Source organism: Chelmon rostratus, chromosome 12 (assembly GCF_017976325.1).
Source record: "Chelmon rostratus isolate fCheRos1 chromosome 12, fCheRos1.pri, whole genome shotgun sequence".
Taxonomy (NCBI): Eukaryota; Metazoa; Chordata; class Actinopteri; order Chaetodontiformes; family Chaetodontidae; genus Chelmon; species Chelmon rostratus.
Window position 1 is genome coordinate 17926364 of NC_055669.1, and position 26413 is coordinate 17952776.

The window sequence follows — 26413 nt, forward strand, 5'->3', positions numbered from 1 at the left end:
TCCACTGCATTTATTTGACAGCAGCAGTTACTCTGCATGTTAAGATTTTACAATCTTTAAAGGACCAGTGTTTAAGATTTAGAGGCATCTATTAGCAGAATATAATATTCATATGTATGTTTTCATTCTGTACAATCACCTGAAAATAAGAATCCTATTTTTGTTACCTTACATTGATCTCTTTATATCTATGAAGGAAGCTGGTCCTCTTCTACAGAGTCACCCATATTGCGCCACCATATTTCTACAGTGGCCCAGAAAGAACAAAACAAATACTGGCTCTAGAAAGCATCTTTCGCATCTTTTGTGAGTTTTGCAGCAACCGTAGGTTCTCTTACACGCTTCTTCAGGGAGTTGGTTGCAATCTGCAACTCACTGCTAAAAGTTATTAAATCCAACACACTGGTCCTTTAATATGGGAGCCACTGGATTAACATAGCTGAAGTAGTTAAAAGCTCCACTTCAACCAGTTACTCAATGAAATGCAGCTTTCTTATTCTACTTTTGACATAATCGATTGATTAATACTTATGCGATGTTTATAGCTGTAGAGGAAGCTGGAAATCCACTGTACACTATACCTGCTCAGCACCAAACAGACACAGTTAGCAACTAGCAGGTGAACATAGCATTAGCAGCTAAAGAGCCAGATATTTCCAACAGGAGTAGGTGGAGACCAAACACAGAGTTAAAAGAAAGTGAATGTCGGACTTACATTCATCCGGTGGCCAGAAACACAACTTCAAATGAATGATAACGTCAAACAGCTGCATGCGTAAATAAGCAACCGCTTGCTTAGTTTTTCATCATAATTCATCATATCAACTTTAAAGGTGATGGTATATCAGTGTTGACTTTCCATCTCGTCTAAGATGTGGCCAAAAAGGTTTTGCAGGCTTAAGGAAAGGATCTGAATACTTCTTTCACTGCTGTCCCTCATAGTGAAAGGTTTAGGTTGGTTGCATGAAAGTCTTCAAAGAAGGACAGAGAGCAAGCGTCCATCTTTGTGTGAATGCATGTACTCATGTACAGTATCATGAACAAGCATGAGGCAAAGGGAACACAGGAATCAGGAGAAAGTGGAGACAGCAATAAATAAAGAAATAAATAATGGACGGGGAGTCCAGTGGAGGAAACAAGATCTGCTGCTGTGTGGGGAAAGTCTCTGACAGGCCTGCAGCTTGTGATGGAGGGTCCCAGTGCAGCAGGAGCTGAAACCGTCAGGGTGAAACTATGTTTGACAGGAGCAAACTGTCTGAGAGGGGCCAACAAGACCTGCCATTATCGCTACGGGGGGCTGCAGAGCCTGAGGAGAGAAACTGTTGAGACAGGAAACACACACATAGACACATAAATACACACAGTGAGCGGACAGATGGGAGCGCACTCACAAACACTAACCAGCATGCCTGTGTGGGCACACACACACACACGCACACACTGCAGGGACACAGTGCTGTTGTGGCCTCTGCACACAGAGAGGCTGCCAGCTCACTCTGACCCATCTTTATTCAGTTATGATAATTCAGTGTCACGCAGGTACAGATTATGTTAAGGTGTCTGAGGGGAGAGCTTGAATAGAGGATGAAAGCTCTCAAACTTGGAGAGTTACAGGACAGAACGGGCTTCCTGAGACATGATGTTGCGATTTGGAGATGCTCAAACCTACAGCACTAGAAGTTCTGCACAAGAGTCACATTATTTTGTTTTCATCTGCGTACTATAAGGGTTTCGTTGCTGGGGAGTATAATGTTCACATTTTCCTCCTTAATCAAATAACATATTCTTTATGTGCAGCTCTTTCTCTTCACTGATTTCAGTTTCTGTATTTTCCACTTTGTTTATATTGTCAGGTGTAATGAGACACTGCTTTTGTTGTTTTCCAAGGACACATATAATGTGGCTGCACATTTAACACTGATGACAGGTAATCAAATGCATCTTTCAAAAGCCTCTCCACATCATTGTGCATGAGTGTGTAAACCTCACCACAGCCATGCCAGCAGCCTCAACAGTAATCCACTGGAGTAAAGTGGTATAAAGTTTCAGGATTACCTGCGTGCAACTGCCCCGCAGCCCCAAACCTCCAGGGTCCCAAAGAGCTCCAGGCTCAGTTTCCAATAAATAAACAATATATGGCAGGTAATAGTACAGAAAACATGTTTACCAATAGCTACTTTATGCACTATAGCCAACTAGCATGCTAATCCAGCCATGGCTAGTCCACAAAAAGGTAAAACTATTTTAAACAGCTTTAAAGATATAATGACAGAACAACCTTTAACGCTATTTTATGCTATCTTTCATTTTCAGGGATTAAGTGTCAACAATTCAATTTGTGGATGTTTTGAAAGAAAGCCTGTTTTCATTTTCTACATGTTTGCTTTTTATATGGTTGTCCTAAAGAATATTTTGCTTGAGTGTGTGTATTTACTGTTCATTATTTAGTAGTCGCTGTTTATGCCTCCATTCAATCACCGTTCAGCCACTTGGTTTGTCTCCAGAGGGCAGCTGGTGGCAGAGCAGTAAAACAGAAGCACAGAGTAAAAACACAAAACACATAAACATATCGAAATGTGTTTAAAGTATACACAATTAAAACTGTTGAAAACTGAGTTATGCGATGAATAAAAATATAAAATCATAAAATATTTCAAATTCAGGCCATGAACGTGTTTATGTGCTCATGTTTACTGTAGCTGAGATGTGAAAGAGTTTTTATATTTGTTCATTTTGGTTAATGGGAGTCTAAAAGAGGAAACTAACTTTTCTTCATGTCTTTTTCTTGATTATCTGTCTTTTAGTGACTGTGATTATTTCATTATGTCCCCTTCAACTGCTGACAGACATTTCATCTGCTAGAGGGGTGAAACTGAAGAGCACGTCGCTTCACACAAGAGGACTTTAGACAAATGATTCATGACACATTTCAGGTAACATGGACAAATGCAACGTGGCTGACACTTTGCGCTCTTTGATTCTCAGGAGATACGCTGTGAGATGTCTTACTGCCTTTGTTTGAACAGCAGGAGACTTTGACAAGCTGCAAGCCACAGATAATAAAAATGTTTCCCTTTCTTTGTTATGAAAAGGATGTTGAATGCTGACAAGTTGTGTTGCATGGTTTGAGAAGTACTGCGAACTCCTGTGTAACTGTCAGATAGACAACAGAGGTTAAGGCATGTTCCTCGTCTGATTTTATGCGTGTGTGAGTGGGCGGGTGCATACGTGTAGGATTTTTTTTCCACATATGAGAAGCATCATGTGAGCTGGAAAATTCTTAAGGTGGAAAGTGTATTTTATACATGTATGAGCAAGACTGTATTTACCACTGCAAATGCATGACTGTGTATATCCCCATCTGGGGCTCTGGGGCTTGATTACATGTATGTATTCTGTGCTGTATTAGCATTCAGCGCACACACACACACACACACACACACACACACACACACACACACACACACACACACTTTAAGTTTCCATTTATTCCATTTATCATCCTTTTAGGGACATTACATAGACTTACATTAATTTCCTGGAGACTTACCCTAACCATAACCGTAACCATTACTTGCCTAAACCAACCCTTACCCTTACCTTATCCTAAACCTAGCCAAAACCTAACCTTACCCTAACCTTAACCCAAGTCTACACACACATAATCATCCTCATAATGTTAATCATTAAATTTTAATGATTTACATTATGAGGACTTGCATTTTGTCCTCACAAGTAAGGGGAGTCCCCACAATGTAACTGTGTAATCAGATGAGTAATACATGGACATGGACACACACACACACACACACACACACACACTCCTTTAAACAATGCCCAACAAGCACACAAGTTCATACATGTGCACAGCCACAGTGCACGTCACAAATTCAGTGAAGGCAGCAGGCCGGAGGAGAGAGGAGTCATGGAGGAGGAGGTGGAGGAGGATGTGACATGATTTACAATGAGATCATTAACCTTGAGAGACAGAATGGCCTCTGCGACATAAACACCATCTCTCACACACCTTGCAAGAACAATACCTTGTGCACACACACAATACACTCGTGACTACTCAGAAACACACACACACACACACACACACACACACATAATGGTCAATAGGCTTAAAAAACAAATATTAGCTTTGTCCTAAATTCTTGACAACAAACTAAATCCAAGCAGGGTTTGAATATGTAGCCTTACACTGGAAAAGGGACAAAATGACAATTTTTGCTGTTGATGGGCACTTTTCTCCCACAATGCACTGCACAATAGAAAGATTTTTTTTTTAAATGCTGATAGTGGGAAAACATCTTCAGAAAGATCATGGCAAATCTTATTGAATCTTAAAAATGTTCTTCTGTTTTCTACTTGTGATCGCACTGTTCTGACAGCCCACCGGTGGGCCTACAGGAAATGCAGGAACATTTCTTGTTGTTTATTTGTCTTCCTGTGTATTGACACAAAGGCTACATTTATACTCATAATGTACAGCATTACAAAGCTAAGATTCACATCAATCAATTGATGCAAACCACAAGATTCAATCACAACAGCAGGCACAATAACACCAGCAGTTGACAAACAACTGTTTTTAAAATCGACGGTGAGGCACCTCACCTATTACCTCTCTCAGTGATCCACAGATCGATAACACCCTGACGAAAAGGGTCTGGTAACATCGCCAAAGATCCAAACGATCCACTGCGGTAAAAATATTTAGTCCAAAACATGATAATAATCCACTGAAAGATGTTCTCTTCCTTCAAATTAGTCTCCAGTTACTCTGGCTTCAAAATGACACCTCAATTGAGCAATCACGATCCATGAAACCTAGCAACCAGAGAAGCCAAAAACAGTTTGAGTTGATCAAAGGCCCTCCTTCTCTTCGTCTGCGTGAGGATCGAGCCAATCACAGTCCATTATGAAGATGACTGACGCTTCAAATAGCCAGTAAAATTCAGAACATTCCAGCTACTTTAGTGTGTTATTTACAGCTACTGCACCTCAAATCAAGGATTTCAGTGGTAATAGGATATTATACACAATTTGAAGGGCTAAATATAGTAAATGGCCTCAATATAAAGGTATGTAGGCAATATAAGTATAAATACCTTGAATATGAATATAGATGCCCAAAATATGAATATAGACATTTATTTTAATAAATATGTAGTAAATTGCATTTTTGGAGGATGCCTAAACATTTTATGAGAGAAAACATGAAAATATACTATTCATTTTCTGTGGTATTGTTGTGAGTTTTTATTGAACTTGGATCAGGGTGAGGCTTCATGCTGTGGTCCCATTGTGTTTTCCAGCTACCTATTTGCAAAAAAAATATTGAAATGGGGAAAAAAAAATGCTTCAGTGTGTTCAAACTTCTATTACTCAATGCCAGTAGCACTTAGAGTGATTCAGAAGTTCAGAGTGTCACCTTTCAAAACATGTGCTTCAAATGGTTCAAGAACAGCAGAATCAGTTTACCTTGGGTATGCCTTGGATAGGCATTTTAGACTAATTTTTGCTAGAATGGTTAACTAGCAATGAAAGTACAAGTGAAACTTGTAATTACAAGTACAAGGCACATCAGCGCTTTGAGCTAATTATATTGTCAACAAACATCAGCATGCTACTGCAAAGCGCTCACAATGATAACTCTAGCATGCTAATGTGAAGCAGGTATAATGTTTACCATCTAAGTGTAGCATGTTAGCATGCTAGCATTTGCTAATTAACACCAAGCAAAAAGTACATCTTGGGCTGATGGGGATGTTTTGCAGGTATTTGGTCACAAACTAGAGCATTGGACAAATTACAGTTTGACCTGATGGCTCTAGCATGGGGAGAAGTGACCATTACCGTAAATGAGGACAAAAGCATCATCATTTCTGGTTACAGTAAATTCACCAGAAGTCACTATAAAGATTTCACACAATCCTTATTTATTTCTCCACAATCTTAAATCAATTCTATTATAAATCTTCAGTAAATTATATTTCAATAAAACATGTCAACAGTCATTTACAGGTTAAGTCAGAGAGTGAAAGCCTCCCTCTGACAAATCCAGCAATAAACATCTACAGTCACACACTCACTAGATACAGATGAGAAAATAAACATTCATTAACTGGCACAAAGGCTCATGGGATACATACTGACAGAAAGCCTTTGAAAAGTGCATTATACAGCGTTCATGTTGCAATGCCTTTAAACAGAAACAATAAAGTAGACAAATATGTTTCCCCATTATATTTGGCAATATATCACTCTTCTTATTCAGATATGTATAAAAAGTGTCATTTGTATTCTTTTTACTCGTCTTCTTCCTCATGTCAGGTTCAAAATATAAGTTACAAAGTGGTTTTAAAACAGTGGAAGACATGTTAGAATTTGTCAATAGCAAAGCAGTGTTGCAGCATATTCAAGTCAGTATAATCAAATGACCAGTGTGAAGACACTCGAAAAACAGCCAATGACTGAGAAATAAAGGTCAGCTTCAGCATGAAAGCCTTCAAATAAAAGGTCCATATAAGACAACTTGAAGTATAAAAGTGATTTTTGGACCTGTATTGTTTGAAGGCTTTATGCTGAGATTCAACCTGTTTCTGTTTGACACACAGCAGAACTCATTCAGCAACAGCACACGACTGCACTGAGGAACAAACATCTCTTTACATCTACAAAAGCACTCTATAAATAAAAAGTAGTATCATTTTTCCAAAACAAACGCTTCCTCATCTAAAGGCTTCATGTAGCTTAAGACAAAATGTTGTTGCAGCTTCACTAACTTTAATGCAAAAATCTGCAAAACAGGAGTGATAAAGTTAGGCTCAAAGCAAAAACTATATATTTTAAGCACTGAAACTTACATTTTGATATATGCTCCCTATTTTTACCCTTGACTTTTAAGATGCGGAAATGGGCACATTTCTTAGTGTTTGCATGCAAATCAATCCTGACCCTCTTTTTTCAGCTGCAATCATCAGGAAGTGCACCGAGTTCAAGCGTATTTCCTGAAAATCAGTTAACACAGAATGATGTGGAGGTTTCACCGCAGCTTTCGGAGAAGTCCTGTTTCTTCCTGTTATGCTTCATTATGACTGTGACAAAACAAAGCTAATTCTTGTCATGTCTGACAGCTGAAAAGGCAACAATCTTGAAGAAACTGAACTGTATGTGAAGTGGGAATGAATCTGAGCTTTGCTTTGGACACAGATGATACATGAGTGTCTTGACCAATGAAGGCTAATTCTACAACAGCAGAATGTCAACACACCATTTTAAAGAGTCAGTTACGTCCGATGGCTCGCTAACGGTACGTTTAAGCAACAAATTCAGTTAAGGTCAGAGTCTAGTTTTCAAACTTAAAGTAGTTTCAGCAACTAAAACAATAAAATTGACTCTGTACAAATTTCTGAATGTTTTCTTCCTGTAACGTCTCACTCATGTAATATTTGCTTTGTGTAAACAAAAATACTGAATAATAAGACAGCTACTGTGCAATGATTTGACTTTAATTTACTATTTGTACTGTGGCAGCTCTCCTTTTAATATCTCTGGGTATATTACACCATTGCAGGTAATGTGGTGCATACCAATAAGCAGGTTATAATTTGTGGCAATATTTTTGCATTAATGTGATAAAGTACCTTGATTTGTCACATGTTTAATTCCCCAGATAAATCAAAAATGGACATCTGACTGGTTCTTTTATCCAACACCGTTTCTCAATTGATCTTTTGATCTTTAATTTATTATTTATTTAATTATTTATTTAATTATTATTATCATGATAAATATTGATGTCACAACATAAAATTAAACACAGCGTGACAGAGGATTTTAACCATATCTCCCCCTCCGAGTGGGAACGTACTTCTGTCACTGTGCACAGAGCACATTATTCCCATTTTAAAAGACACTTTTCGAGATGAGGAAACTAATGAGAACAAGCCTTGATTTAGCCAACTGCACATCAGGCTGAAGCGAAAATGCAGCTTTGCATCTAAAAAAAAATGCAGGAGCTACATCTGAGAAACCTGCATGTGCACACAAGTTCTTGACATTTAAATATGCAATAATCCATCAATCACCCACAGAAGGAGTGATGCTGGATACCCTTAATGCTACACTTAAAACTACAACGTCAAGCTTTTATAAAAGGTAGTGCATGCTCACATTCAGTAGTGTAACATCGTTTTACTTGTCTGTTTTCAGCGTCTGTTCAGCATTCTCATGATCATAATTCATCTGATGCACAACAGCTCGTGATCAAGCAGGTAGCTGAGAGAGACGTTTTTGAAATGCCATAACCTTTCAATGAGGTTGCTGAACGTCAGTAGTGTCTAACTCATAAGCTTATACGCCCATGTTTCGAAAGTCAGTTTTACACCTCCTTCCGGTCACGTTCAGAGGAGGTCGGTTCCATCGTAGATCACAGGCTTGTCTAGACTCACATGATACAGCACTTTCTTTGAGATGAACCTGGAGAGCAGGAGAGACACAGGAACAATTGCTTTATGTTTGCTGTTGCTCCTTCCTGTCTAGTTTTCAGGTACATGCAAAAACAGTGGTTTGTGCAGATTTTTAACAAACACACAAAGCCCTCACGTGAGACAACAAGCGACTGACCTTGAGAAAGAGTTGTCAAAGATGAGTGTGTATTCTCCAGGGTTTCTGACTTTAAGCTCCCCCTGGATTGTCTCTTTGTGGGAGTTACAGCGAGTCAGTGGGATCAAGACCTGGATAGGCATGGACAGGATAGACAAGTTGTTTGACATTCAAAACTATAGCTGAGAATATGTCTGCAGAGAATCGGAGCCCTCGTCATCCTCAGGTCAAACATGCTACGGCTTTGGATTTGTCGATAAATATTCAAGCAAGGGGTTTAAATTCCTAAATCCTCTAATAAAAACTGCATTTTGCGTTTGTTTGGTGACGTTTATCCTCACTTTGGAATGTTTAAATTAAGGCTTTCGGCCATCAGTTTTGTTAACAACTTGTTAGCATGTGTTTGTACATGTCACTTTTTTTTTTTTCTTTTCAGACGCCAGTAGTGTCGGAAAGAGGAAAAATACTTGAGAAAAGTTCATTAAGCTCTTTGGAGCTTAACGAGCATTTTGCCAACTTGGAGTCGGATCAAAATGGACCCAGCTTTCGGAGCCTGTCACTATGAGGCGGTATCGTGTATACATGTTCCCTTTATAAATACACTGGTGTCTCACCTTGGCCTGCTCCAGCGGAGTCTCTGCGCTCTCCCTGTAGACCACGCTGAAGGAGATGCTCTTCGGCTCAGAGGTGAACGTCCAGGTGACCGTGGGACCAGGAGCGCTCATGGTGATGGGGATGGTGCTGTAACAGCTGGACTTGATGAAGAGCTCTCGGGAGCTGTCCCCAAACCCTGAGATGTCATCCACCGTGAAGGAGACAGAGAGCCTACAGCACAGCGAATAAAACGGCATCCAAGACAGTTCAAGTATTGCTGGGCTTATGTTTGATCCGTTTTCTCCTCTTTATCTTAGTTGGGAGTTTTGTTTAATTCTTGATTGAATAGATCTTTTTTGGTTGATGAATTTAGTTCCATCTTGTTTGTTATTGTGTTGTGGGAATAGAATGAATAGAGGGTTAACCTCTCAAACATGTTGGCATTTTAGAATATACTGAAGGAATCAAGCTGCTGCTTTTCTACACAATTTGATATTTCTTGGTAAAGCTGAGATTAGTTGATCACTAAGTCAATTCACACCAACTATTTAGATTTTTGATATTCTTTAAGCAGAAATGCCAAACATCTAATGGTTGTAGCTTCTAAGATATGATAATTTGCTGTAATTTGTCTTTCACCAAAGTAAAACAAGTATTTTTGCATCCTGGAGTGTTAAAATGCAACATTTGAAGACGTCACCTTGGCTTCTGGCAAATTGTGAAGATCATTTGGAACATTCTCTGGCATTTCATAGATAAAAAACAATTAATCAAGAAAATAATCTGTAATGCTAGTAATAGGTGTGTTATTGTCGTAGCAGCTCGAGCTAAGAGGAAAACTGGGCTGCAGAGGTCTGGTTTTTCATTTTCAAATTTGTTGTTCTCAACCCCAACTGACACTAACTCAAGGGACATCACTTGATGTACATTATTAGATTTCATGAAGCTCCCTCTGAGCATCAAAAAGCTTCATATAAGTTTTGTCACATATGCAGTAGCAATCCCCACTTTCAAAATTCACAACATATTTTAGTTTTGGGGTTTGGATTTAGAGCTTCTGCTGACTGAAGCCTTAGAGCTTTGTCAATACTCACAAAACCAACCTGCTGCTAATTACAATAGACATGTACTAACTAACATTAAAGCACACTGTCCATGTCACATTCACATGTTAACACTCAGGCTTTTCCAGTGTAACTTTCACTGCATGTGAAACTCACGTAAGCTCTCCAGACTTTAGTAGGCAGATCTCTGCATCCTGTACTGCAGCACTGAGGTCCTCAGCATCTTCTGATGTGATGTCTCCTGCACTGGCACTGCAGTTTCTACAAAGAGGGATGGAGATTTTCTATTTATACAGAATTTCTATCCATTTGTCAAGAATTACTTTTAGTGTCAAAAGATCTAATTACATTCCCTGCAATTAGAAGTTGTACAGAATAAAATAAAGTGAATCAGAAACAGACAAACAGCACTGTCTGGCTAAGGGGACATGGCTCATACAGTACACATACAATAACGTACATAGTATTAAAAGTAGGAAACTATGCATATAATGCAGCTGTACAGGAAATGCCAAGTGCAAATATTGGCAATGTATATAGAAAACTGTTACACCTGGAAAGAAAATGTAACTAAGTTGTGATTCTAATTAATTTTCATTCCTTTTTTCAAGATCATGCACCTAGTTTTCATTTCACTGCTGTAAAAATGTCTCACTGTGATGGCCTGCAGAATTGCAAGGTGAAGGTGGCATGTGTAAACAGAAAATCTGTTTCTGTGGCTGCTATTAATCCCTCATGTCGTGGTCTATAATCTCTACCACATTCTCGACTCCCCTGGGAGTGAATGCATGTGAGATACTTACAATTGTGCTGCCCCCTGCTGTTCGTGCCCAGGAGAGCAGGCGGTGGCAAAAGAGATGGAGTCACTGTCGTAGACCCCGCTCACTTCCTCGTCTGTGATGATGTCAAAAACACCATCATCCTGCTTGTCACCTTCATCTGCTCCAAGAAAACAAACATCAGCTACATGTTTATTTTGCATTTTATTCTCCACTGTTACTGGACTGTGTGTGTATGTGAAAACACACACCAATCTACAGGAAGTGTAAAAATAGTTTCTGTGTGTGTGTGTGTGTGTGTGTGTGTGTGTGTGCATGTGTTTTGTCACCTGCAACGCTAGTCATAGCTCTCCCAGCCTGCAGCAAGCGACTGAAGGGTGTCCCTGGTGTGCTGTTAGACACTTCTTCCTGTGGGTGGCGCTCAACTACTGCACTGTGCTGGTTGTAGCAGTCCCTGCAGCAGCGCTCTCTGTTGCCGCCCTGCTGGGTGCTCACAGTGTTACTGCAGCAGTAGTAGCAGAAGGGACGCCCACACAGTCTGGGAATAGAATGAAATGTAGATTTTAACAGGGTAGAAGGAATCAGAATGTAACTAAATTAAGCTTTTTCATTTTTAAATTGAGAATATCTGAAAACAATTGCAACAGAGTTGTTCTCCTTTATCTTTGAAAAGATAAAAAGATCACATGATGCACATCAGAAGATAGATGAATGCTATTTTTGTCAGGAAATTGCCTCTAATAAAAGCACATTTAAGATGCTTAATGTGATTAGAATTGGCAGAAAGCTGCCCCAAACTTGAGAAATCACAACCGCAACCACGGTTCTTACGTCAGCTTTGACGTAAGAACCGTCAACAGTTCCTGTTCTGAGACAACAAGTCACTAACTGCAGCCACAGAATGGCTTAACGGTGTAAGACAAAAGCAACTTTTTTCTTCATAAAGCCTCAAAGCAATAAGAGGCTCAAACTGGCGTGCTGTAATGTGAGGCCTACATCTTCACTATGTTGTTCATCATTACGGCTGCTGTATTCAATCTTACAGTTTTTTGTCAATTATTGGATGAAAAATTCTCACATTATATACATTTGTTGTTGGTTTCACACACAATTGAAATACTGTACCTAAATACAACATATTGTCAAATGATTCAGTGTTGCATTAAGTTACAGGCAGCGATTACACTGCTTCTCTAATGAACTGTTCTAACTGTCAGACCGGTTCATCGACATGCTCACTGTGTAAATATTTGAATCAACTGTTATAACCTGACAAATATAAATGTTTTATACATTCAGGAACCTGGGATTGGTAACAGATAAATTGAAATTCAATTAGTTAAAGTTCATCCTCAAATGTTAGTGCAACTTGTATCACATGTTGTAAAAACAGTTCACAGGTGTAATTCGTGTACTGTCTTTACTCAATCACAAAGTGAGAGTTAGTTTCATGAAGGCAACACAGTTCCTGAATTCAGAGCAGCGAAGCGACATTTGGACTTGGTTTGATGGATACCATTCAGTTTGGCTGGCCAAATGTGAAGGGAAGTGGAACAAAATGTCACTGGACCTCAGTTCCTTTCTCGACCTGAACAAGAAGTGTGAAGGGAAGTATGATTTCTGTGGCAGTGAAGGACACTTACTGTCTGTTTTGAGTGAGTGGCAGCCTTTTGCAGAACAAATTAGGTGTTCCTGTTAACGTGACATGTGTATTTGTTTATTATACGGAGGACCATCTGACCTGCAGGTGTACTTGCGGAGCCACCAGCTGAACTGACTGTGACAACCCAGGCAGTAGTTGACGTCCCTCTCCGTCTCTTCATCCCGTAGTTTCTGCTCAAACTCCAGGGCATCCGTCTTCTGCCACAGTGCATCTTTCTCCCTGCAGAGAGCACCATCAAGCATGTTTGTATATGCAATAAAATCACATAGTATACTGCAGATGTAGGTGGCTTATTTGTAGGCACTTGAAAACAAAACCCAATTACATTCGGGAACTAATCTAGGCATCCTGTCCCAACCCTTCTTCTTCTTCTTAAATCAAATTACCCTTACTAACAAGAACAACAAAGACAGAATAAAGAGGTAGATCAGAGTAAATCTGAGGTAATATGAAGCATGTTTATACCTGATAAGTTCGACAAGCCTTTCCTCCAAGTTGATTTTGGTGCGATAAAGATCATCAAGTTCAGCAGCCGTCCTAATATCAAAGCTCTGTTTATCCTGTGTGACTCTCCGTAGATTTTCACTCATCTCCTGACAGGCCTGCTGAGCCGCTGCTAGACCATCCTCAGACCTGCATGCACACATACAAACACAGGCTGATTTGTGTCCAAAAAAAAAAAGCTGTGTCCACGCAGTTGTTATTTTCAGACTTCAATTTTAAAAACAGTAAGAATAACTGTGCCAAATTCCCAGATCCGACACACTAAATAAAAAAACCCACACATTCTGATCCAAAAACGCAAGATTAGAAACGTTTTTTCACAGAGCTCTAATTTGGTCCAGAATGTGTGTTTATGAATACAGTATCTCACCTTGATAAATTCCCTTTCAGATGGATTATCTCGTCTTCTTTCTGCTGGATGAGCTTTTCAAACTCGGCCATCTGGATGTTTTTCTCCTCAATCTGTTGGCAATATCTCTGACTCTCAGCCTGCAGTCGGCACAGCAAAGCAAGGCATTATTTCTGCTTCTTTGTGAATTATGCCTGTGACCATAATGTTATGATTACTTCAATTGCTGATATACACAAAGTAACTGGAATTTTTCATTTATCAATCCTAGTATATAATATGTAGCTGCACATAATGTATATGCATTTTTGTCCTTCTTTAGCAGTTAGTTTAACAGTGTCATTTCCTTGCTTTAAACCACTTTTAGGCAAAACAATTCTTCCTGATTTAAAAAGCCTGTTGACTGCTTTGGTGATTGGGCACGAGGCTGGAATAACTTGCTTATGATGGAGTACCAAACATTTTGGCAGATCTGGAATCAGTAAGTGCTCTCACCTCAAGCTGTTTGAGTTTGTTCTCCAAGGAGACTACTTTCTCCTGTTCGGTGGTCAGCTGTAATTTCACTTCCTGTGTCTCTTGATTCACAGTCTGGATGAAAGTACACATCAACAGATGACATTAACACCTAACATTAAACAATCAAATAGTATGTTCACATGCACTTAAGTAACCAGGGTGCCCAGAATAATCAGGATATGCAGGCACGTGGAGAAGAGTCTAGCTTCACTGAACCAGTGTGCACATGTAGCAGGTCAGGTCTGAATTGCACATTCGAATGTTCAGTTCTAAAAATGTGTATTTAGACATCAAGAGGCTACTTTATGTTACTTTCACTTACAGTCTGACTTCGGGTAAAATTATTTTTAAAATGAGATTGCACCAGCACATGGAATGATTTCCCCTTTCCTAGAGCTTCTCTGTTACTTCCCTTTTCTGACATCTTTACATCATGCACATGCACATACATATAAAGCCAAACCAGGTTACTCATATGCATGGCAGAGAAAATAAGCGTTCTACAGGAGAAATCAGGTTTCTCTAATGCCCTAGCTCAATTATGAGAAAACAGGTTTCTTGTTTACATAAAGTTTAAGAAATCAGCTTACAAGACAAACTGTAATTGGGCTAGTTAAGAGGAAGAAGAAGATTCCTTTATTGTCACATACGATCATATTTAGTATAACGTAGTGAAATCTGTTCTCTGCATTTAACCCATCTCTGAGGAGCCAGTGCCTTGGTTGAGGGTAGTGCATGTTAACACTGATACATACTATGTTTCTTAAGCCGAACTGTTTGTGACTGACCTGGACCAGGCTGCTGTGGCTCATGGCTTGGCTGCTGAGCTGGAAGCGGAGTGCCTGAATCTCCTCCTTGTTCGTCTCCTGCACAGCTTCGGCCTCCTGTTGGGCTTTGCTCAGCTCTTCCTGCAGCTCCTGCTTGGCTGCCAACAAACTCTTCTCGTTATGGAGCTGATCGAGCAGCTGCTGGTTCTCCTGACGCAGCTGCTCTATGCAGGTATTCAGCCTATCTGCCTCCTGAGTTGCCTCCTCCTCCAGTTCTTGCAGTCTTGTTGACAAGCCCTCCCAGCGGAGACGAGCCTCTTCATTCTCAGCAGTTAGCATACACACATGCACACCGAGTTCAGCTGTTTCGGTGTTGGCCCTATGAAGTGCCTCCTTGGATTCACTGTTCTCCACACACAAGGCTTCATAACGCAGCTTCAGTTTGTTGATCTCCTCTCTGGAGGCCGTCACCTCTGCAGCCAGACCTCCCCGAGCCTGAGCCTCACCGTCACGCTCACGGATGAGAGCTTCCTCTCGCTCCCGGGATCGGAGAATCTCATCCACATGCCGGCGATTCAGCTCCTCCACCTGGGCTTTGAGTTGTTCTGCTAATACACGGAGGTCCTCTCTGGAGGACTCTGTCACCTCCTGCAGTGCCTGAACTTTCATCCTCTCCTCAGTTCCTGCTAGAAGTTGAGCCCTGAGCTCCACCACCTCCTCCCGGAGCCGGTGCACCTCCCTTAGATTGAGTTCCAGTTGAGCCTCAGCTATAACCAGCCTCAATGGGGCCTCTTTGGTTTCCATTGAGGACGTCTGATGCTCATCATGAAGCTTCTGCATTTTTTCATTGCTCTCTGCAGCTCCTTTTTCGTCGTGCAGCTCCCCAGTCCTGCTCTTCAGCTCCTCTGCTCTAGCTTGCAAAAGCCCACATTTAACAGTCTGGTCTCTCAATTTAGCCTCAGTTTCCTGGAGTTTTTCAAGTAGCTCCGCCTGGCTTCTTTGGGACACTATGAGGTTCTTGTCCAGCTTTGCAGCTTTGGCAGTGAGTGAGTCCAGTTCCTGTTGAGTTGTGGCTAACTGTTTCTTTAACGAGGACTGAACCTCAAGAAGCTCCTTGTTCTCATGCTCAAGCTTCTTTAATTGAGAATCAGATACTTCCTTCTGGACGAGTGTCTTCTGGAAAATCTCCTCCAAATGTAGGTTTTCATCCAGAAGCTTCGTCTCCCGATCTTCCACACACATCTTTGCAGCCTCTACTCTGCCTTTTAAGTGCTTCTCAGAAGCCCTCAAAGAAGCGAGCTGGTCTAACAAGGCTTCCCTGCTCTCAGCCAGCTCTGTAATGCTCCCTTCACTCTTCTTGACTGTTTGGAGTAGCTTAGCATTCATTTGCATGAGATTGCTGCATTGTGTTTTGTAATCCTCAAGGTTCTTGCTTTGATCACAGGAAACATCTTCATTATCAGCAAGTCTAGAGCTCAGACTTTCTTTCTCAACGTTTAGCTTCTCTAGCTGCTCCTCTAAATGCTTGATTCTCTCTGAACTAACAGCTAGCTCTTTCTCTCTGTTTTTTAGAGTTTTTCTTACATCCAGGAGGTGAATCTCGAGTTCCTCATTCTGGCTACTGCTCATGCTACATCTCTGCTCTTCCTCCTCCCTCTCCTCCTGCAGTCTTTTCCTAAGCTCCTCTGCCTGCCGTTCTCTGCACTCCAGGGATGCTTGTAGATCCTGAAGCTGAGCTCTCAAGTTCCCTGTCTCCTTCTCTTTCAAAGTCAGTGCCCCTTGAATTCGACTGACTGCACTTTGGAGCTCCTCCAGCCGTTTTAGTGCCTCTTCGTGTTCGTCATGGGCTCCGGCTTTTACTTCAGCCAGCTTCTCCTCACTGTTCCTCAACTCTTCTTCCCTGAGTTTCAGTTGCTGGGACAGACGCTCAGAGTGCCTGGCCCTGTCCTCAGCCTCTCTCTTTGCTTCCAGCCTCTCCTCCTCTGCTGTCTTGAGTTTATCCAGGAGTTCCTGGATTTTCCAGGCTGAGTCGCAGTAGCTTGCAGTTTGTTGTCCCTTTTCTTTCAGAGCCTCATCCAACTTAGAGAGGAGCTCCATATTTTTGTTCTCAGCAGCTGCGAGCCTGTCTTGAAGTTCACTGTTTTTTGCTTCACTACAGCTTTGAAGGTGATTTGCTCTCTCCTGATTATCTGCTTCTTGGTTTCTTTGGGTTGCTGTGGACACGGAGTGGCCAGAGGACTTCTGAGCTGCTGATAGCTGGCCTTGAAGTTCTTTAACCACGTCCTTCAGCTCTGCAGCCTCTTTGCCTAACTCCTGAACCTGTACCAGAAGCTCTTGTTGTCTGAGCTCAGATTGGTCGAGCTCAATGCGGAGGTTCTCTGCAATGCTGCAAGGAGAGGGTTCCCCCAGTTCCCCCAGTTCCCCAAGGAGACTGTGACTCAAGTCTGGGATTGGGAGAAACTCATGCGCCTGGCCAGTGCACGGAACAAGAGAGCTGTTGTCAGGTGCTTTGAAGTTCAAACAGTCACATTTACACAAATATTTGAGTGAGACTGTGTGTGTCGAGTGCGTGTATAAGCATGTGTGTACCTGTGAGTGTGAATAGCTGCTAACGAGACTGTTGATGCTGGAGCAGCGACTGGGAGCCTTCCACAGGAAAGCTGAAGAGGCAGTGCCTAATGTTCGCCTTTGACATAAAAAAGATACCAAAGTTTAGGTTCATTTAACAACTGATAAATGGTAAACAGTTCAGTTTTTAAAGAAGAACCTGGAATTATGAAAAAGGTTACAAAAAATAATTCTGGGAAGTCTATACACGTTTTTCGTTCTCAGAATTTCTTTGCATTATTTTTGACAATTTACATTTCTGCAACTTCCACTGACCTCTTGTGCACTTTTACTTGTCTTTACTCAAGTTTATGCTGCCAATTAATTACTTCTTTGAAATTTACAATGGTATGTCACAATGTACAACTTCTCAGTTGTTTTCATAAGTGGTCATATGTTAACTATTTCTTCTCTGGTACTGTGATGAAACTGTTTCCATTTAGCCATCCAGTCACAATTCAGGTTACAAAAAACACAGTGTGAGGGTTTGTGTGTTTGCTACCTCAAATAATTTGAGCCTATTGGTCGGAAATGACAAGCAGAACCAGGGCGAGTACACGATATTAAACATACTGCATCTACACAATCTAATGTAATCCTATACATTACGCCTCGAAAGAAATACTGCATTGGGGAATTAGGTCATCTTTATTTTACAGTGTGTGTGACAGGTGGTGATTGAACCCTTTTTCAGGAAATCTTGAAAGCCACAGATTCTGTTGTAGGTGTTGCTGCACTGCATTGTTTTGTAAAATTTAAATATATAATAATGACAGTAATGTGATGCAAAACTCATATTATGCTTTTAATAAACAGTGTCCACTGCCTGTAGACTGCAAATTAATGACAATGAAATGAAAAGGTTTGGCAAAGGTGCTGACGTGAGGAACAACGATCAACGCTCACAAACTGTCGGCACTCTCACGCTCTCACACACACATTTACACACACTCAACCTGAAAAAAAAAAAAAAGCTGTGAACGTGCTGCTGGGTGATCAGATAATTAAGTGATACCGCAAGTTGTGAAATACCCACAGTTTTACATTTGCTGCACTAAACCGGTGTGTCATTTCAAATTACTTAACGTCTATCTCAGATCAATTTACAAATGATTTCAAACCCTGAGGCGCAAGAACTACAGTCTTGTATTTCTTTGCTGAGGTCTCTTTTTCATCAAAACAACATCCAGATTCAAGTTTGTTTTTTCCTGAACAAAAGGATGGAAACTGCTGACTTTAAAACTGTTAACAGATAATTGTAGGCATTGGTTACCTCGCAAAGTTTGGCCAATCGGCATCGAGGTCGTACCCTCTCGCTGCCACATCAAACTGGATCTGGTTGAGCTCATAGAGATGGTTGATTATGTCAGCAGTGAGGTGAGACTTGAGGAAAGGACTCCGGGCATAATACCAGTCACTGCATGAGAAGAATACCAACAAAAAGAACCAGTCAAAGGTTACACAGGACATACGTCCTCATCACTCTTATTTTCCCTTTAACTTTATTACATAGAAAACGTTAACAAAATTATTTCTCATTCTTAGTTGTGTCAGGACTACGGGTGCAAATTCACTTTTGAGATGACATATTTTTATCAATACTGTAAACATCACTGTTAATTAATGTTCGCTGTGTCATACAAGTAAAAAAACAAACTGAAACTCATTTACATTTTCATCAAGACACTACATCTAAAAGTAAATCTAAAAAAGGTCCCAAAAGTTAACATGATTTAGCTGCAGAGGTGTTTGTAGGTTCCACCTGTTTCCAGTCTTTATGCTAAGCTAAGCTAACCAGCTGCTGTTTGTAGCCTCATATTTACCTTACAGACATGAGAGTAGCACTGAATTTCTCATTTAACTCGTAGAAAGAGAGCAAATAAGCATATTTCCAGTATGTGACTGAATTAATTTTAACTTCGCCTTCTATCCCATTTTGCTCAACACTCTCTTGAAATAGAAAAGTAAACCATGAAAGATTATCCTGGTCAAATAAACATCAAAAACAAAACAGACATTTGGTTTGACGACATTTGATTCTGATGCTATGGCTGTTTCTGTAAAAAACAGAAATAACACAAAAATCAGGAAGGGTGAGTAAGACTTTCTGTGAAAGAGCGACGTCAAACCGTAAAGTGTCTCAATGACGCAGAACATGTCTAGGCAACCTGAAGGCATCAAAATTGAAGAAATATGCTCAGAATATATGAGAATATGTATTTGTGTTGGGGGGGGTTCATCTGACCTTGTGACCTTCTGGTTTATCAGACACTGCTGCAGTGTGTCGGCAAGACGCTGGTGAACGAGTGAGTAGCGGATGAACGCCCTTCCTTTTCCCAACGATGTCTTCAACTGAAGACACACAAAAATATCCACTTTAAAGTATCATGCATCAAATAGAGCACCAGTCAAAAGTCTGGTCACACCTTCTTATCCAATGGTTTTTGCATTAAACAAAAACGTGTTAAACAAACCAAAAAATGTTTTATATTTGATTCTTCAAAATGCCCACTGTTTGCTTTCATAACACCTTTGCACACTGTGGTAACTTTCATTATTGATTAGTCTGTATATTATTTTCCCTCTTAGTTCATTATTATTTTGTCTATAACATGTCAGAACTGTCAACTGTCCATCACATTCTGACTCAAATGAATTCAAAATAGTTGTTTCAGTTTTCAATCAGAAGCCTGAAAAAAAAGCTATTACCAGCTGGATACCTGCAACCCGATCTTCCTATGGCGAAGACACGACGCATTCACCATGGTGAACAAACAAAATAATGGCACACACTCTGTCGTCACTCTGTTTTCCCTGTCTACATGTCAACACTGCAAACAGAGTATCAGAAAGAGCTCTGTTTACAGTGACCTAAAACTGTGTCTGTGTTTGGACAAAAGGCCAAAATACATAGAAAAAGCTAAGTTTTAACAAATATCCATGTGCATGTGGACGAGGCATAAATCTACAGTGTCCGCCTGTAAGCCCAGCATCTCTACTACGTTAGCAGATGGGGGGGATTTAAGTAAGACAACTGACAGACAGATCTACCATAAGGACACAAGCTGGAGACTTACGTCAGTGACTGACAGGCAAGAAACAAGATGAGCAAAAGTAATATTTTATGTAGGACTAGCAAAGATTTCTAAATAATTGACTACATTATACAACTTTTAAAGAAAAAAATACTGTCTTTTGTAAATCCCAAAAGAAACTTTAAACCACATATATGTTTTGCTAATGAATGAGCGTCAGTTAGCATAAAATGAGACATGTGGTCTGCTTTGCTTATGAAGAGGGACATATTCTGTAATTAGTGCTCTTATGCTAGAATACAGCCGAGAACAATGGCACTGCACTACAGCCAAACAGCCATTCAAATAACTGAAGAGTTGATCGAAAGAATCGAATGAATCATACAAAACAAGACATCTGAAGATATAAGATCTCCGTTGGCTCTGAGAAACTACAACAGGCAACTGTCCTCAATCCATTTCCAAAACAGGGTGCTGGATATGCATTCTCATGCAATTTTATACAATATAAATCAGCAATAACAAAAAAATAGGCTGGTAGACAGAGAAACAGGTATTACACAATCATATTTCCATTTTAAAAGAATCACTGTAAAGATTCACATCAGATTATCAGTTACTTACTTACTTTTTAATAGTGCAAACCTGTAACGACTTGTCATTCAAATGTTGAGGCAATAAGAAGAAGGAATTGGGAAATATTATGATTTTCGATTCTTTTAGATTTAGGTTCTAGGTGCTCAAAATATGAGGATCAGCTGATTTTATATGTCAGATATGATAATAATTTGAATACTTTTAGGTTTAGGGACTGTCAGTCAGGTAAAACAATTTGAAGATGTCACCTTTGGGCTTAAGAAATTGTAATGAATTGGGCATTAGTTTTACCATTTCTTACATTTCTAAACAATTCATTCAGTAAAAAAATCATCTTATTCATTGGTAATGAAAATAACTAAGCTGCAGGCCTATTAGAGAGAACATGGCTGGCATATGGAGCTTTTTAAGTGCTAACAAAATCAATATCAAGCACACAGAAAGTTGAATTACACACGGAGCAAACAGCGACTAATTAAACTACAGTTTTGTAGTATGAAGCTCACCACTGTGAATTTCCAGGACAGAAGGTGAAGAAGAAACAGCAAAGCAGGTATGGTTGTAAGGCAGCAAGTAAATTAGCAGCACTGAGTCTAACTGTACCTGACCGAGCAGAGGATTAGTCATGGTTATACAGTCACCGGGTATTTGTGTGTGTTGCACGCCATGGCAGGGCCGAGGCACAGAGAGTGATTGTGTGTGTGCTGCAGAGGATTACCTCAGGGATGGACTTAACAAAACGGATGCCATCGTTAGCTCCCTTGATCTTAATCAGGCAGTCGCAGAAGTAATCCCAGTAGTCTTTCCTCTGACCAAGAAAGGTTGTCTTCTCTTTCTGGTCAAACTAAGAAACAGACATCACCTTATTATTGCATTATCTAACAACGTCCTCAGCAACGTGGATTGTACAACAAGTCTGCCTGATGCTGGTGTCTGTTGCTGAGGATTAAGTTCTCAAAGTCCGGAATAAATGGCTGGTGAATCCGCACCTAGCTCATATTGTCAATTGGCAGCCTACCGGTCACATCCAGGCCGCAGAATATTAATGAAATTAGAAAATGCGCCCATCTAACATAGCCATCATTGGGAAAGGCTCAGTCCATTCTGTTAGTGACTGTCGTAATTCATAGTTCACCCGTTCCACAGTAACAAATTATTGTCCAACTCCATCCTCTCTACTACGTGGACCCACCATCAAACCGCTCAGCTCAAAGGCTGGACATTCCCAGCTCAGTCCCTGGCCGGGCTATGGGAGATAACTATGGAGCTGCCAAGAATCACTGCACTTGTCTATTAGATGCAAGAGGCAAGATTATTTATGTTTGCTTCCTGGGATGCTGAAGATGAGGACTCATTGTCTAGATAAGTATCTAGTAATCATTTACATGTTCTTTAGCATTTTGTTCACGCTGATATAGAGTGATAAAAATAACATTAATTTTGTAAAAAAAAGTGAAACGATAATATTAAATTAAAGTGTCTGCTGAGAAAAACTTTGGCCCTCGTACAAATGCAGTTGAGGACCCCTGCCATACCTCGTGTTATAAATAGGCTACAATACGTTATGAAGTTAACGCAGTTTTAATGTGGCTTACTTCATTATTGTTGACACTGTTGTCATGGCGACGTTAACTGCTGGAGAGCATTGTTGTGTCGTTGTTGCCCAATTCACACATTAATTCAATTCAAAATCAATTACTGAGAATTTGCTATCAGCTCCTAAATGCCACATACAGAATGATGTCTCTTTTTCTCTAGTACACAATAAGTACTGTATAAATGTAGCTGTAAGAATCTGTCTGGTTTCATGCTAGCCCATCACAAGAGCTGTGGATTAAATGTTATTTTGTCATCACCAATCGTGCTGGACCTCTGACCTTGACTGAACATCAGATGTGGACTTCTGAGTAAGAAGTTTGACAACCCCTCTTTAAGAGCTATGATTCACTGAGAGAGCACTGAGGGCTGAGACCCCCCAAAGGGTCACATTTTGTTGTTTTCCTGTAAAATACCTTTTATGATCTCCAACAAATACAACAATATCAGAGGTTTAGAGAAAAAAAAAATCACTCTTAGGTGGAATTGCTCCCAATTTACAGATACATGCAACCAGTAAAAAGGGATCATTAGAGCTTCATTTTAAAAGATTCAGAATAACTGGTGTTGAGCATTAGTTTCTCATCTTTTTAACTTTGTAGTGAAGCAACAGTTAGTCACATCATCTTGTCACGGGTTGCATATGTTTGAGATCTGGACAATTAGCTCCAAAAAAGATGTACCCTTCTCAGGTTGTTTCATTTTAATGGCCTGACAAGTTATAACTCTCCAGTACTTCACAAGAAAAATAAACATTTTAACAAAAGACAAGAAAATATAAAAGTCCTAACTTTTATAGAGTTACATGAGCACACTTTCTAACTCAAGCTGGATCACCCTGATAAACTTGAAATAAAAGTCTTGATGAAATACTGTTATAATCACTGTTACCTGCTTTGATATAATAACATACCTGCAGCAGGTATTCAAGTTTATAAAAGAACTTGTGCAGGTTGGCGCTGTCATCAGTTATGGGCTCACCACACTCCTTGTGTTCTTTACTCAACTCTAACACAGCATCTAAACAACAGCAGCAACATTATTAACACATGCACAGACAAACATCAAATGAATTAAACAGTAAATTTGGCAACATTTGTATGAGTTATTGATCTCCATCAGGCACAAAACATTACTTGATGCAAATCTATGCCTGATCTGTATGCAGATTCTACAGCTGATGTTCTTGCCTTTATATCTCCTGTTCGGTCCATCACTTGTGTACACAAACATACATGTGGCTGCTTCACAAATAGCACATAATATAACGTGCAGCATAGCACAAACAGACCAATATAATTTAAGATATAATAATAGATGGTGTTTATTGTAGGTGTGAACATCTTAATTACCGTGCAGATCTCTGATTATCCTCTGCAGTTGATTATCTCCAACTGATGAGGAGGAGGCCATAGTGGGGTAAAGGCAGTGCAATCAGGAAATTCTGCATGAGGGATCATAATAAGAGAGAATAAAATTACTTTTGGATATTTCAGGAATGTCCTCATGGTATCAATACTGTTTCTCATATCCCTGAACTGTCGAGAATACACCTGCACCCAAAAACATAAAGGATGTGGCTGTGAAAATATGCCCAAGCTGCAACCACTAGGAGGTAAACATAAAAATGGTACTGTCCTAAATTAGTGTCCCTCCTGCTGTAAAAAGCTGAGTCTCTTTCATAAAGACAGTGCTGAAGTCTTAAAACAATTAAACAATGTAAATATTCCAGAGGAGTCCATGAACCTGCTCCGGTGACACACTGAAGAAACCACAGAAGCTCAGTAAAGTTAGCTAAATGTGCTCCCTGTCAGAGGTACAACATGTACATCACGACGACAGGTGACAGCGTATCACTGTTTGGAGCGACAGTGTCCGCAACAGATCCCACTGACAAAAGACTCGTCTCCTGTCATCTGCCGTCGCCATTACAAACCAGCAAAGTTGACTTACATCACTTTCAAACAGCTTTCAAATGCAACAAGCCGCGACATAAACATCGATTTGTCAGAGCTGGCGAGAGCTATCGGACATGCACCTGTTCTCAGCTCTTCATTTCCCGGTCGTATTTGGCGTAAATCTGTCACAAACATCACAGTTTGGTTGTAAATTAAGTAAAACGCTTCGGTATTAAATAAACAGTTTAAACAGCAGACATACTTGATGTGTAAAATTGTCCAGAGTGTCCAGTTTGTAGATGATACAGCTGAAAGTAGCTAACGTTGGGGGCGGGCACTATGGATGATGGACAGGCTGATGGGTAAATAGCCGCCTGCTACAGCTGAACTCCGTCCTAGTTTGGTTGAGAGACAAATGGTATACAAACAACACGCTGAGACGTGTGTCATGCGCTCTCTCTCTCTCTCTCTCTCTCTCTCTCTATATATATATATATATATATATATGTATATATATATATATATATATATATGTAGTTAACTAATAAATAGCTAATGGAATCAAGATGCATTATGTGATACGCAAAAAAGTAAAAAATTAATCAATTAATATTTTCCTGTCTTATGTTTTTTTTATCTTAATGTTATTGTAAGTGTATGAATATGTTTAATTTATTGTTCTGTTTTTAAGAATAAAATCAAATTCCATTAAATAATTAAAACAGAACTAGTTGAATATACAAATTAAAAAATATATATTAACTGGTTTAATACATTAAAAATCTTGACAAAAAAAAAATAAAACAACTAACAACAACAGTTCCTAAAAATGTTACATTCTCCATGAGGCCCGGACCAGAGCTGATCTAGAAAAAACTGCCTTTGCCTTTGTCATGGAATTAGCTGAACTGTCAAACAAAAAAAATCTAAATACATATAAATAATAATAATAAAAAATCAGACTTGAAATGAAATTAGAAACTATAGCAAGAGCAATTACAGTCAAATTTAAGGAAGGATTAACATAATGGTGCAATTATGATATGTTTAAGCAATGTCTGGTTACTTATCTCATTTATCCAATCCAATCCGACCTACAAGTCAAATAATCTAAAGATACTCAAGTATGACCTTATAACAATACGTTTTAGATTAGGACTTTCTTGCACAGAATGTTAACATTTTGTAGAGTTTTGTTTTATATATATCAGTAACAGGACCTTTTGGTTCCCAAGTAACATACATAATGATTCACATTCACATTAATTGATAAAACCTTATTAATTTCCTCACCTACAATTTGCCAGAATCGCAAAATTTTCCTAAGGGCCACAAGCAACGAGTGAGACTGCCAGCCTCTATTTTACACTTAGGACACTGAGGGAAAGTCACTGTTAAACTTGTGACGCTGGGAGGGAGATATGTGAGCTCTGTGTAGAATCTTAAGTTGAATTGCTTTTACTCTGTTACACACACTTAAGGTTTTCTCAGTCTCCCAAGCATCACTCCCTTCGTCATCTGTGATCTTTACATTGAGTTCCCTTTCCCATGTTTCCTTTAAGTGGGAGGTGCATGTGGTACTGTACAGTTTGAGGATGCTATAGTAGGAGCTTATAGAATTGCCCAACCGTAGTAAGAAAAGCTGCCTTTCAGAATGAGGGATATTTTGATTGGCAAGGATTGAAGTACTTTTCTCAATAAAATCCCTTATTCGCAGATAATGGAAAAAGTCCTGATTTTGAACACTGTATTTCTCAATCAGTTGGCTGAAAAACCTCAAAGCTGACCCATCTAAGTCATATAAATTAGAGAGCCCTTTAGTTGCCCA

At 39.8% G+C, this 26413-nt stretch overlaps 1 protein-coding gene across 2 annotated transcripts; it reads right to left on the reverse strand.

Annotated features, from left to right (window-relative positions):
* Nucleotides 1–5936: 5936 nt before the first annotated feature.
* On the reverse strand, nt 5937–24909 carry LOC121615368 (FYVE and coiled-coil domain-containing protein 1-like). Of its 2 annotated transcripts, none has more exons than XM_041949702.1 (18): nt 24848–24909; nt 24040–24131; nt 23601–23707; nt 21810–21935; nt 19705–19811; nt 18733–18876; nt 17442–17538; nt 14874–17321; nt 14065–14157; nt 13591–13709; nt 13182–13349; nt 12795–12935; nt 11383–11591; nt 11078–11213; nt 10431–10535; nt 9231–9441; nt 8638–8747; nt 5937–8490 (listed from the first exon to the last, which is right to left on the reverse strand). In XM_041949702.1, exons 2-18 carry the CDS (start codon nt 24098–24100, stop codon nt 8415–8417), a joined length of 4458 nt encoding a protein of 1485 aa, XP_041805636.1. In that variant the 5' UTR covers nt 24101–24131; nt 24848–24909; the 3' UTR covers nt 5937–8414. The 2 variants fall into 2 exon arrangements, with proteins under 2 accessions (XP_041805636.1, XP_041805637.1); XM_041949703.1 differs by lacking the exon at nt 24848–24909 and adding an exon at nt 24641–24770.
* Nucleotides 24910–26413: the final 1504 nt, after the last annotated feature.

Excerpts from the sequence above, each read along its gene's own strand:
- LOC121615368 (XM_041949702.1), bottom strand. The coding sequence starts at position 24,100 with ATGGCCTCCTCCTCATCAGTTGGAGATAATCAACTGCAGAGGATAATC. Across the intron at positions 23,708-24,039 it reads GATAATCAGAGATCTGCACG|ATGCTGTGTTAGAGTTGAGT; the intron begins GTAATTAAGATG and ends GCTGTTGTTTAG. Across the intron at positions 8,748-9,230 it reads CTCCGCTGGAGCAGGCCAAG|GTCTTGATCCCACTGACTCG; the intron begins GTGAGACACCAG and ends ATGCCTATCCAG.